Genomic DNA, 14,376 nt, shown 5'->3' with positions numbered 1-14,376 from the left:
TGAACACAGACTTACTGCCTGAAACTTCTGTAAATGGTTATTTGGAGACGTTGTTGGCCACTTTTATTAAGAGAATGAAATGCGAAATACAAAAAAGTTTTGTTCAATTTAGAAATATACAAAAGAAAAGCAAGCTTACAACAGAATTGCACCTTCAACCTTCAAGTCACTAGACCAACGCAGTAGTCATTTACACTACAGAGGCAGACACACTATTCCTTTTTAGTTGTGCTAGATTAAGTGTGATAAAAGAATGAAATTATTTTGTTCCTCATTTTTTTTAAATAACTTTTGCAAGGAAAATTCAGATTTAAGACATTTAGTCTCGAGCGAGATAATTTTCAATTGTTTCAATTTTTTGCCAGGTCGTTTCCCCAGCTCACTAACATACAAGTGACAGGTCGTTTCGCCAGCTCACTCTTCCTTCCCTTTCCTCGGATAGTGTGATCGTTGAAGGATGTCATCACTCATACGAGACGGACTAACATGGTCATAGATGCCAGCATAGAAATATAATTCCTAATCCTAATCCTAATTTCTAAGTTCCTGACAGCTGAAAATTTTAGATCATCTTAATGTCTTGTGTCAATCGCACTTTCAGTGACCGTATCCGGAGCACGAGATTATGATTCAATTTTTACACCCAATGTGTCTACCTAGGTATTTAATGAAAATTGTAGCTACAAAGGAATACTTACTTTGTGTAAGGAATACTTTGGTAAGGAATACTTACCCCCTTTAATTAAAGAAGAAAAGAAATTACTGTTATTTCTTACTTATTAATGGTACAAAACTTGGGAAACAAATTTCAAAAATTGTAACTAGTTTCTTAGTTTTTTTTTTTTTAATATCTTAACTTCTGAATTTTCTTTTACGAAAAAAGCAACACTCACACTCTTTCGTTCTCACTTTCATCATAAGCACTATCTAGTATTAAGCCTTAAAGTCCCTTAACTCTACTATGTTACTGTAATAATAGTGCTTTCTTTATTTCAGTACCTCCCTCCAGATGCGCATTAAAATTGCAGGTAAAAATTCTATTGTATCTTATTCTAAAAATGTCCTTACCTTAGGATAAATCTTCAGCACAGGTAAAGTTTCTCTGTATGTCGCAATGTCACCAGCATAGAGCGGGCAGTCACCAGCTGTTAAAGACTGACAAGAGTCCTGTTGTACACCTGTGAAAGGGATTTCCAGGCCTGCATACTTAGCTATGATTTCCGGACGAAGTGAATCTACGTCTTCGCCTGAAAATGAAAGGAAATCGTTTATCTTGAATAAGACTAGTGCTGTTAATTGTGAGTTAAAACATATTCTGTTAGTAAATTAATAGACTTTGAAATAAATGTACTAAAAGATAATGAATAATGATCAATTCCATTTGCTGCAAAGAAGGAAGATAAACGATTGAAATGGCAAACGGGCACAATGTCGATGCATTAAAATATGATCATATACTAAAACTCTCCTTACAGAAAATGCCAAAATACACACATATATTTAATTAATTCCTAAATAATTATTTTGAGTAGCAATACTAAAACTAATAATACATAATACATGGATGCTCACGTGGATGTTCCCCAGATAATAATTAAACCGCAGCCCGCTTGACTCCGTCTCACAGTCCTCTTTATTCTTTGTATATTTTTCGAAAAACTCAAAAAGAGAGAGGATCTTATTTACACATACACACATATACCGCACAAGTGAGTGAATTTGAGCAGCAAGAAATATATTAAAGGGTTGAGTATGTGAAACTTCCGTTCATTATTATTACAGACTAGCAGAATACCCGTTCTTCTCACGGGAAGAATACGTTTCATTTCGGACACAAAGGTCACAAAACTGTCACCAATGAACTTATGGAGCCCCAAAACTATGAATTCGACATTAATTCCGGTAATTTTCAATTATCTTTACATGTCACCATCCCCCCCTTAGAGTACTAATGGGACTGAATTTCGATTTCGGAAGTGTCACTGTTCATCTGAGCGACCCCGAAAACTATGGATTCGATACTAATATCGGTCATTTTCAATAATTTTTATATATCTTCTCCCTCCTCGAAGATGTGGGGCCGAATTTTGATTTAAAGGGCATCGGAAGTGTCATTGTTCATTTCAGCGACCCCGAATATTCGACACTAATATCTGTCATTTTACCCTCTCCCCTTCCCTCAAGTTGCACCTTCAAAGTGAAATAATAAAAAAAATCCCGAACTTCATTTATGTTGAAAATTTTATCAAGGTCGGTAAAATTTCCAAAAAATTTGAACCCATTAATGAAAAAAATGTTTGGGAATATTAGCAAAAACCGGAAAATATAATTTAAAAATTATTTCTTCGTCTGACGCTAGTAATCTTACTTGCTGTAACATGTTTGCAGCATATATATACAATGCATTTTGCTAACAGGAAAAATACTTAAAGCAACGTGTTTTAATTTTACTTTTTAGTTTCCTAATTTCTGGGAAAATCTTCCCTCTTTATTATTTTTATGTTTTTCGAATAACTTAAAAAGAGAAATGATCTTATTTACACATATACACATATACCGCACAAGTGAGTAAATTTGAGCAGCGACAAATATATTAAAGGGTTGAATATGTGAAACTTCCGTTCGTTATTATTACAGACTAACCGAATAGCTTGCACGGGGAGAATACGTTTCATTTTGGACATAAAGGGCACCAAAACTGTCACCAATGAACTTATCGAGCCCCAAAACTATTAATTCGACACTAATATCGGTAATTTTCAATTACCTTTACCTTTTCCATTACTACCCGTCCCCTCTTAGGAGTACTAATGGGGCTGAATTTGTGGATTTATACGGCATCTTCTGTTCATTTCAGCGACCCCGAAAATTATGGATTCTACACTAATATCTGTCATTTTCCCCTCTCCCTTTCCCTAAAGTTGCACCTTCAAAGTGAAATGATAAAAATCACCCTGAACCTCATCTTTGTTGAAAATGTTATCGAGGTCGGTCTGATGATTCAGGAGTTATTAAGTTAGAAACATAGTCACTTTCATTTTGATTGTAATAGATAATCTGTCGCACTAGAAAACATTTGTTTGTTTACATACAGGATTTTGTACATGAAGTTTATATAACTATATATATTAAAATATTAAATAATAGTAATTATATGTTTTAGTGCATGAGTATTAGTGAAGTTTGCCTACTGCTCTTTCTCTTAAGAAGTGATTTGGTTAAAATTAACAAAACTTCAGTAGATCAAAGAGCATATTAAGAACTCAGTTTCATTCAAGAGACCTATTTGTTGCAACAGAAACACTTCATGTTGGTAGGCTTGAATGTAATTGTAAAAGTTCTGTAATTAATGCACATCCACGAATAAATGATATAATAGAAATACGTGCAGACTATTAATTTGCAACTAGCTGAACCTGCGCTCTCTACACAGCGCATCATTCACATATGAGCATGAATCTCATTGTTTCCTCATATCTGTACGTGTCCCTTTGCAGATACAAGTTAAGGACGCCTTCATAAAAATCGGCAAGGGGTATCATAAACGGGAATTTTTTTCGATTATTTTTTTTCAATATTTCGCACCGTTTGCAAGATTTGAGCCCACTTGTAGTTGGAATTTCTAATTCATATATGACCAGTGTTTCCTTTCTTTTTGCATACATTATGTAATAAGTAAATAAATTACACACACAATTAATTATGCCAGAGATATACGGAGTTCATTGTGAAAAAAAAAATCCCCAAACAATGAAGATTCATCTTAGACTGAAGAAATGGTTATCTTTCGTTTCCTTATAATTTGGCCATGAAACAAACCCCTGAGAAACTATACAACCCCTATATACAACTATGCGATGTTGGAATATATAACTTATAGAATATGATGCTTTACTTTTACAAAAATTTCAGTACTTCCACTGTACCTCTAAAATTTTAATAAAGAACTAATAGCCATGTTTTTTTTTTTAATATTCAATTAGAACTGGACAATTTACACAAAATTTGGAATCGACCAATGAAAACGGCACGTTTCTAGCACTTGTGGGTTCAAGATCTCATTGTCGAAAGGACTGGAGACAAACATATAAACTTTTCTGTGGGGACAAACATACACTAAATCTAGTATTTTAATATATAGATAATGATTGGAATAGTTTTATTTTCGAGTGCTATTTTTTAATATTGGCAATATTGAAATTTTTGAACTTACGCATTTGAATCAAAAAGATATGATTACTAGTAAAATTAACCTAATACAAATATTTTTATTTTTTCAATTTTTCCAATTTTTCAAGAAAGAAATCGAAAAAACTGTTTTTTACCAACATGTTTAAAATTTCCGGAAATTTTACAACACTAGTTCAGACACACTTGTACTTCGCCCAGCATTAAACTCTGATGTTGGTTCCGAAGCAGTTCGCTGCCTGTCCTGTTTTACCAGTCTGCCCAGCTTACGACGTCGGACAAATGTAATGAGGTGGTGGGCGCCCAACCCCTCGACGTTTGGACGTCGTTTCCCCTTAGTTTCACCACTTGTTGAAGACACTCACCACAACACTCCTCGAACACCTGACAAGTCCTGCAGTTTCCGAAATGCTTGTACCGTGTGTTTCTGAATGAGTACTTTCTTCAAAATAATATTAAAAGTTATAGAAAGATTTTCGAGACATTCGAGTCGAGTCAAGATTTTTAGGAGCTGTCTCGACTCGACTCGTGTCTCGACTGGAAAATTCGAGTCGAGAAATACATTTGTCTCGACTCGTCTCGAATTTTACAAAGTGTGTCTCGACTCGAATTCGAGTCGAGTCGAGTCGAGATTCGAGACATGTCTCGACTCGAGCGCATCCCTAACTGCTGTCTCTTTCCATTTTCTTGGACATTTTCAATTACACCTCCTCTCACGCTTCTCAGAAAATGTATTCTTTTGAAGCAGTTTTCTGTTCGGTTTCTTCTCCTTTACCAGTCCCAAATCTTCCTCTTCGGTTTTTTATTCGAACATATTCATTTTCTCCATCCCTATACAAACACATAATTCGAATGTTTCCAGTCGATCCTTGCAGCTTTTTCCCATCAAATAGTTTTGTTTTAAATGTCTAATGCATCTTTAGTAACTTTATTTTCAAACAATACGTGTTTTCGAGAAAAAGATCAACGAAGTCCCTATGAACCAAGTTATAACCATGAAAACAAGTTTGTAATTAGATTATTTATAATCAGTACGGAAAAAGATAAGCTACTACTTACTACGAATAATAATTGTCTAACTAAAATTAAAGGGTTTATTTCGCAAACTTACTGACTTCAAAGTCAAATTCGACTGTCATGTTGGTTCCTCTCACTAAGTCACAAGGTGGCGCATCACAATTCTCGACTCTTACCGCACTTGGTGATGGTACACCGTCTGTAAATAGTAATAATATTAAATGAAAACCACTAGAGAATAATCAACTAGAACTTAGACAAATTTTCATTATATTTTAAATTCTCTACACGATTATGCCGTTTCTCTGTCGTTGCAGGCATATGAATAAACCATACCACAAAACCATGAGACAAATCAGGCAGGGGCGGCTATTGGGGGGGCAAAAGGGGACCGTGACAACTTTATTTGAAGTGACCCCTTAATGTATATGGTTTCATTTGGAAATGTAAAGTTTTTGTATGTATTACTGGTTCATATAAAAAAATGGTGCCATATAATATTTGCTGTTGCGTGAGTTCGTATTGGTAATCTGTCTTCCCGTGGAGGTAAGAAAGCTACAGGAATTGCGTTTTAATTGCAATTAAAAGCAATTAGTATTGCAATTACGTATTTTTTAAATGTCGTAGCATATGCTTGTAGTATTTACTGTCTTTCATTTTCTAACCTAAGAGTGATAACATACATCTAACGACATGTATGAAATTAAAAATATAAGTTGTTCATTAATCCCCAGTTTCAATATAACTTCTACAAAGCAAGCATCATTATTCATTAAAATGATTAATATTATCCTTTCTACTTATTTGCTTCGCAATTTTGTTGTTACATAATCTGATCACACAATTTCCCAGGCAGAATTTTCAGATGTTCATGAGCAAGGAATCAAATCTCTTTTTACACTTTCGTTGTTTAAGAGTACAAAAGGCTAGTACCTACTTGCGTTGCTTTTGTCAATTACTTTAATAAAATATGAAATATAATATACGGTATTTTAACTGAAAAAGGTAGTATCCTATTAGTTATTCAACCTTCCGTCAAACAAAGTGTTAGAAACAACCAGGAAAACTAACAATTGATAAATATACAGATTATGTCTTACCTCCCAACTTTTTACGTCCAATCATTGAACCACTGAAATCAGGGTTACTGATTTTAAAAGTAAACTGTGGAAAACCATTTAAATATATATGGTATTGTAGTGACTATTTGTGTATTGTTTAGTTATATTTTATTTTTCCATCTAATATGATTGTTTTAGAATAAAATGGCCTTATTCTGAACTTAATTTCTTTCGAAACTGAATGAACCAAAACTGAAACACAATGATGAATCAAAATCAACCGAATGTTTTCTTAGGTTTTTTTTTTTTTTTTTAATCATGGTTTTCAGTTCTGTTTAGCTTCAATTTTTATCAAAGATATCCTGAGTTTTCTTCAGTAGTATGATATTTAATAGCTTGTAACAGAATTATTATACAAAATTTACATTCAGTTTAATCTTAATGAAAGTGAAAATCTGGGATTACGGAATAATAAGTATTTGAAACAGCTAACAAGTTGTTATCAACAGGCGCACTAATTTCTTAATGAAACTAGATTTAGCACTCTTTTTGGTTGTTATTAGAATTACTTTTTGTTTGTTAACAACACGTATTCATACACTTATTTTGTGTCAAAGTTCGATTTCTTTAAAAGGACTAGAATTACAGCACTATTATATGATAAGTAAAAGGCAATTACTGACGTATTGTATTGAAATTTAAAAAGAAAATGAACTTACCGCATTCAAGAAACTCTGTTGAAGACGCTGTCGCGACTACACAAGCGATTGCAAGTAATTTTCCAAACATAGTGAAATGAAATGTATTATTACGGTACTAATAGAATCGAAATTAAAGCTTAAACTCTGTTTCTCTAGATTACACTTTAGTAACAGTCCTTAAGTTCTGAACTAACTGAGAACTGAACCTGCTTCCTCTATATAAAATAATCCCTTATCATGAAGATGACATGTTTTCTTTGTTAGACAATGAATTACAGGTCGAAAACATTGATTATAATTGAACAGGTGTCCACTGCAACAGGTGTTCAAGATCCTTCTTTCTTTAAGAACTTTTACGCAATGAAGATAAAGTTATTTTATCTATCATTTTAAACCAAACCTATTGAAAGATACACGTTTTATTTGTCTTACAAGATTAAGCATTAGATTATATATTTTTATAAAAGAGCAATGATTTGTGGCAGACTTCTGAGGTTATCACATAAGAATTAAGGAAGCAAGTATTAAAAGAAAAGAAAAAAAAACTACATACAATTATGTAATGGTTCATAGTTGTAAGTGGCACTTAACAGGATTTTTATTAGAATGTTTCATACTATTATTAGTTTATTAATACTCTCTTTGAAGAAAGTTTTACACACTATCAACTTAATTTCGTTTACCTTCCAATTGAATGCGTAAGAAACACAAAGACAATAGTGTTTTGCAAAGACGTGTATATTAAGGAAAGTAGGCCACAGTAATTCAAGGAATGTAATGAAGCAATTTCTTCTACTTAGTACTTACTGGAAGCCATCATTTTAAATTCAGATCGTAGAACAATGCAGTACTACCGACATCACACTCTAGTTTGTAAATGGCTACCAAATGTAGTTACTCTTTTCCATACTGTTTCTGCTATGCTTTTATGGAAAGCAATATTTTTGAACACCTTTATACTTGAAATGTGTGGGGTTACGGTGGTTCAGTGGTAGAGCGTTCACCTCTTATGCATGGGGTCCTTGGTTCGATCCTAGCTTACGCCATATGAACTTTGTGGTGAGCATACATCGTGTGTGTGGGGTTTCTAGCGATTCTCTCGTTTCCTCCCACTTTCTTCATTCCATGATTTCACTCATTTCCCATCATCACCGTCTCCTTTAGTCTAGTCAACATAATCGTTGAACGTAAAACTTAAAGATTTCATTTCATTTTATTTGAAATGTTTAGTTACTTAAAGTATTAGTTTTGTATAAGACTAAGATATAAATTTAAAGTTACAACATTCTTTTCTAAAGCCACACATTCATTTATTTTGTATCATTTAGCCAAGTTCGTTAGGTAGCTAGAAAGGGGTAAAAATGTAACACCCTGATTTGGGGTGCAGTCAAACATTTCAATGTGTCCTTTTACAATATTAAAATTAGCCCTGCTATATGAAGAAAAATAAGTGATATGAGGTCGCATAAAAAAATGCTGTTACTGAAAAAAATGAAATCTTTGAGTTTTACGTCCCACGATTACGCCGGCTAGACTAAAGGCGACAGTCATGATGGGAAATGAATGAAATGGTAAAATTAAGAAAGTGGGAGGAAATGGGAGAACACCGAGGAAGCTCACATACACGGCGTTTGTCCATCATAAAGTTCACTTAAGACGCTGTTAATGTTTTACAGTTGATTTCACACATACAAGCGTTCGCTGAGCCACTTGAAATTGTGTCTTCTGTTCTACCTAATGACCCTCCAGCACTTTTTAGTACATTTTTGATCGTAGCTTTAAGCAGAACAGGAATTTTATGTTCTGTCTAATTTTCGCCGAAAGGAATATTTAGATTTCAGCGAAATCTAATAGTAATTATTTTCCCGACAATTGCAGTTGCTTTCAGCATTCCTTGATTTTCGTCTATTATTTCTGCGAACCTGAAATTAAGATAGCGATTATGAACCATCATTAATTTGCTACGGCTATATCTACTGACCCCCCTGAAACTCCACCGATGTCCCTTTGTTAATATGAAAAGCTCCAGTGCTTAATATTGTAGTTTACTGTATATGATAGGAAAAAATTTAACAGATATATGAAAACTCACTATAAATGTAAGTAAGGTATTGCATATGGAAAAAGTGCGTTAGATATAACAATACAGTTTAAAATTATTTCTTTCTAAACTTTAAAGCCTCCCATTCTACCTGTAATGTTTCCTCATCGGATTTTCTTTTATCTGCGAACATTAATTACACTAGTCAACAAGATTTTTGGCACAGAAATGAATATACCTGATCCTAATAGAACTGTTTACGTAAAATTCGAATCTGTAATCAGTTTTTCTCCATCACCCTCAGTTTCTCCGTGACAGAGGGATTTTCGGGAAATTTCCCCTCTAATTTCTTTTTTTTTTTTTTTACAATTTTTGTACCTGTAGCTCGGGTACCCTTAGGTATATAAACACAAATTATATTGTATGTTAGCTTGATTTATACTTAGTAAGCCTTCTAGTTTTAATAAGAATCGCATTATTTTTTCTAAAGAAATAAACATATTTAGACCTATATAAAAATATGCTATGTGTACTGTTCATTTTACCATATTCATTAGTGCAGATAAAATCACATAACTTCCACGAAAATTACAATATGAGCACGGTTTATACCTCATTGGATTTGAAATAAAACATATTTTTAATTATGTATACACCGTGTCACCATTTTTTGTATGAGGGAATTTCTAGAGGGATTTTGTGGGAAATTTCCACCAAAAAGTAGTTTATAAGATTTTTTTGTCTCAACTTGCTATTTCTATATAGTGATACAGAAACAGGAACTGCACTAAAACATAGTTTTATGTCTACTTAATAAATAATGTTAACTTCATGTGAATCGCATCATTCTGTCTTAGAGATACGAAGGCCATCCGGAAAGTAGTACCCGTTTGTGAAATAAAGACACAGTAGTACATATTAACAAATATACACATGAGCATACTTTACACTACTTTTCCACATAATCACCAAGCAAATTGAGGCATTTGTCATACCGTGTGACGAGATTTTTTATTCCAGCGACATAGTCCTCCGCCGCCAGCGTATTGAGATACGTAGTCACGCCTCGTTTAAGTTCTTCATCGCTGTCAAATCTTTTTCCCGCCAGAAAGTCTTTAGGCTTAGTAAAGAGATTAAAATTCGAAGGGGACAAGTCCGGGCTATACGGTAGATGGTCGAAGGTTTCCCACTTGAATTGCTGCAGAAGTTGTTATGTTTTCGCAGCTCCATGGGCCTGGCATTGTCATGAAAGAGAATGACGCCTGTAGACAACAGACCTCTCCGTCGATTTTGTATTGCCCGCCGTAATTTCTTTAATGTTTCACAATACGCATTAGCATTAATTGTCTCCACGGGCCATAAAATCAATGAGCAGTACACCTCGTCGATCTCAGAATATGGTTGCCGTGATTTTCCTGGTGGACAGAACTGTCTTGAATTTTTTTGGTTTGGTTGGTGAATAAGCGTGATGCCACTCCATGGACTGTCGTTTACTCTCAGGTGATGCATAACAAACCTATGTTTCATCCCCTGTAATGATGCGATTCAGGGAAGAGTCTTCTTCATCGGAATAACATCCCAGAAACGTCAGTGCTGCAGCCATACGCTTGGTTTTGTGCTCATCTGTGAGCATGCGAGAGACCCACCTTGCACAGATTTTTGAATAATGCAGATAGTCTTTGACAATTTCATGAACAACTGTTCGAGACACATTAGGAGAATGTTCACAGAATTCATCAATTGTAACGCGCCGATCGTTCCTCACGCATTCGTCTACTGACATCAGCAGTTCGTCTGTAATGACAGATGGTCTCCCTGAACGCTCCTCGTCGTGTCTACTCCCCCACCCCAGGTTGAAGTTGCGAAACCAGCGCCAAACAGACGACTCGTCCATCACATTGTCTCCATACACCTCCTTTAATTGGCAATGAATTTCACAAGGTCGAACGTTTCGTGCATTAAGAAATTTAATCACGGCCCTCACTCCACAACTTGCGGGGTTCTCAACTCGTTTAATCATTGTAAACGACCACAGGCACTGCTAGCGTCACGCAACCTCGCACAGAGCAGGCAGACAAGCCACTGACGCGGTCTGATCTTGCCCAGCGGCTCGCCGAGTCGTCAGCGCTTCATGCGGCGCAAACGGGTACCACTTTCCGGATGGCCCTCGTATAAACTATTGTGTCTATTTATAGGTAATAAAGAATATACTATGTAAGACTTTTATCAAACACAAAAACCTAACGTTGACGTATTATTGACGGCACATAGATGGATACTCAAATACAAGCACAAATACATGCATGCTTTCTGTGGAAAATAAGTCACTTTTTAATATTTTGATCTGGCAACAATGCAAAAAAATTGATGACTCACGTAGCCTGGTGACTGTTAGTAGCGTTGAGTGACGGTCCAAGCTGGACGTGTATTAGATGTGGTCGCTGTAAGTTGAAGTGTTTGTGCATTGTGGAGTTCGAATAGATTGTGTTGTGTGGTGATGCACTGAGTTAGATTACGTTTGTGCTGCTTCATGATTGATGGAGTGTAGATTCGTGTGTGTATGTGTGTGTGTGATACCTTACGGGATACAAGATGCCGAAGAAATGTGTAAATCACCCGGACAATTTCAGTTATGTATGTGGAGAGCTGACATTTAAATCGCAGCGTAGATGTTTTATTCCACTTGTGAGGAAGTGAGGAAGTGTTATCAGTTATATTTTGGTTGCTGTGTAGGAGACCAAGATAAGAATTGGGCTCCTCACTACATTTGTTGTACTTGCGTGAAACGTCTGGCTGGGTGGGAAAATGGTGAACGAAACATGAACTTCGCAGTACCGATGATCTGGAGGGAACCAAAAGATCATTCTTCAGACTGCTACTTTTGCACGACACAGATAAAAGGAATAACCAATAAACATAAGCACACAGTACAGTACCCTAATTTGCCATCAGCAATTAGGCCAGTTCCACACAGTGCAGAATTACCTGTACTAGTACCTCCTGCTCATCTTACGGTAAATGAGGATTACGTACTTGAGGCAACTACTGAAGTTCCAAATGAAGATGATCCTACTTATGTAGGAAGCACATCTACATTGGATCCCCATCTGATAACTCAGGGTGAACTAAATGATCTCGTACGGGATCTAAAACTCTCCAAGATACAGGCAGTACTTCTTGCTTCTAAACTTAAAGGCTGGAATCTGCTCTATCGTGATACTAAAGTGTGTATTTTTCGAAACCATCATACAGAGTTTCAAAACTACTATTCTCAAGAAAATGATTTAGTGTATTGTAATAATGTCTGTGCTATGATGGATACACTCGGACATGCACATATAAGTACAGAGTGTAGATTGTTTATTGACTCTTCCAAAACTAGTTTGAAGGCTGTCCTTTTGCACAATGGCAACAAATTTCCTTCAGTGCCTTTGGCTTATGCAACTAATATGAAGGAAACCTATGAAAACATCAAAATTGTGTTACAAAGATTTCAGTATGAGAAATACAAGTGGACCGTTTGCTGTAATTTAAAAGTAATTTCCTTGTTAATGGGTTTGCAGTTTGGTTATACGAAATATTGTTGTTTCCTCTGCGAATGGGACAGCAGGAACAAAGCGGAACATTACATCAAGAAGGAATGGCCAAAGCGTGTATTAACTCCTGGACAGAAGAATGTTGTTTATTCCTCACTGGTGAGCCTTGATAAGATAATTCTACCTCCTCTTCACATAAAGTTGGGGCTCTTCCAAAACTTTGTTAAGGCAATTGACAAAAGTAATGCAGGATTTTGTTACCCCAAGGAAAAATTTCCTCGGGTTAGTGACGCTAAAATCAAGGAAGGGATTTTTGTAGGCCCCCAAATAAGATGTTTGATTCGTAACCAAAAATTTGAGTACCTCTTAACTCCAGTTGAGAAAGCAGTTTGGTGTTCATTTAAATGTTTAGCAGAGAATTTTTAGGAAACCAGAAAGCCCCAAATTACCGTGAAATTATGAGTGATTTCCTGCAATCATTCAAAGAAATGGGTTGCATTATGTCCCTTAAAGTTCACTTTCTAGACTCCCATCTGGATTTCTTTCCTGAAAACCTTGGTGCTGTTAGTGATGAGCATGGGGAACGTTTTCATCAGGACATTTCCTCCATGGAGAAGAGATACCAGGGACAGTGGACTTCTAAAATGCTAACTGATTACTTTGGACACTCAAAAGAGATGTTCCAGAAGCCAAATACAGAAGAAAGTCGACAACTAAAACATTTTAGTTAAGGTAAGTAAGTGTTCATTTATTAAGAAGATACCACTCACTTCTTTGGTATTATTAATTAAGTAGACATAAAATTATGTTTTAGTGCAGTTCCTGTTTCTGTATCACTATATTCAAATAGCAAGTTAAGACAAAAAAATCTTATAAACTACTTTTTGGAGGGAATTTCCCACAAAATCCCTCTAGAAATTCCCTCATACAAAAAATGGTGACACGGTGTATACATCATTGAAAATATGTTTTATTTCAAATCCAATGAGGTATAAACCGTGCTTATATTGTAATTTTCGTGGAAGTTATATGTGATTTTATCTGCACTAATGAATATGTAAAATGAACAGTACACATAGCATATTTGTATATAGGTGTAAATATGTTTATTTCTCTAGAAAGAATAATGCGATTCTTATGAAACTTAGAAGGCTTACTAAGTATAAATCAAGCTAACATACAATATAATTTGTGTTTATATACCTAAGGGTACCCGAGCTACAGGTATGAAAATGGTAAAAAAAAAGGGGGGGGGGAAATGTGAGGGGAAATTTCCCGAAAATCCCTCTGTCACGGGAAAACTGAGGGTGATGGAGAAAAACTGATTACAGATTCGAATTCTACGTGAAAAGTCCTATTAGAATCAGGTATTTTCTTCCGTGTGCCAGAGAAAAAGTTTTTTTTTTTTTGGTCGACTAGTGTTATTTACTTTCATTTCTAATATTAGTTCATAAACGTACGATTACAAGTGCATGTCACTTAAGCACACACATATGTTTATTGAGAAAAATGTTAATAATAAAGAAAATAAATATAAATGTAACATAACCATCTATAAGATAATGCAAACTTTAAACATTAGTGTCAACCATGCTACAATGAAACATTAAGTAATATTCTATTTTATCTGGTTCGTAGGTAGTATATAGTGTTTCTTATAATTTCTACCTAGGAATACAGTACATACCTGTCATATAGTATATTTCCATTAATAAGATTGAGTCAATTAGGTAGGATTTGGAGCATATTTCATTTTTTTTCTTGCCATACCGGATAAGCAACGTACTGAAAGCAGATAACAGATTTTAGGCTTTCCGAAGTAATTCAACATA

General features: G+C 35.0%; 1 protein-coding gene across 2 annotated transcripts in view; it reads right to left on the bottom strand.

The window, feature by feature from the left end:
- LOC145664087 (ecdysteroid-regulated 16 kDa protein-like) overlaps positions 1–14,376 on the bottom strand; it is a 72,049-nt gene that overhangs the window by 4,005 nt on the left and 53,668 nt on the right. Inside the window, exons 2-4 of one of the 2 annotated variants that reach the window (XM_081730435.1) lie at positions 14,232–14,329; positions 5,300–5,404; positions 1,069–1,247 (exon numbers count right to left, since the gene is read on the bottom strand). In XM_081730435.1, coding sequence (XP_081586561.1) covers positions 1,069–1,247; positions 5,300–5,404; positions 14,232–14,253 — 306 coding nt within the window. In that variant the 5' untranslated portion in view covers positions 14,254–14,329. Of the gene's footprint in view, positions 1–1,068; positions 1,248–5,299; positions 5,405–6,985; positions 7,316–14,231; positions 14,330–14,376 lie in introns of those variants that run through there. The other variant, XM_081730434.1, reaches the window with a different exon arrangement.

This window comes from Thermobia domestica, chromosome 11 (assembly GCF_964235325.1).
Source record: "Thermobia domestica chromosome 11, izTheDome1.hap1.1, whole genome shotgun sequence".
NCBI classification, from domain to species: domain Eukaryota; kingdom Metazoa; phylum Arthropoda; class Insecta; order Zygentoma; family Lepismatidae; genus Thermobia; species Thermobia domestica.
The sequence above is the reverse complement of the archived record's forward strand: the minus strand, read 5'-3'. Positions and strand labels throughout refer to the sequence as shown.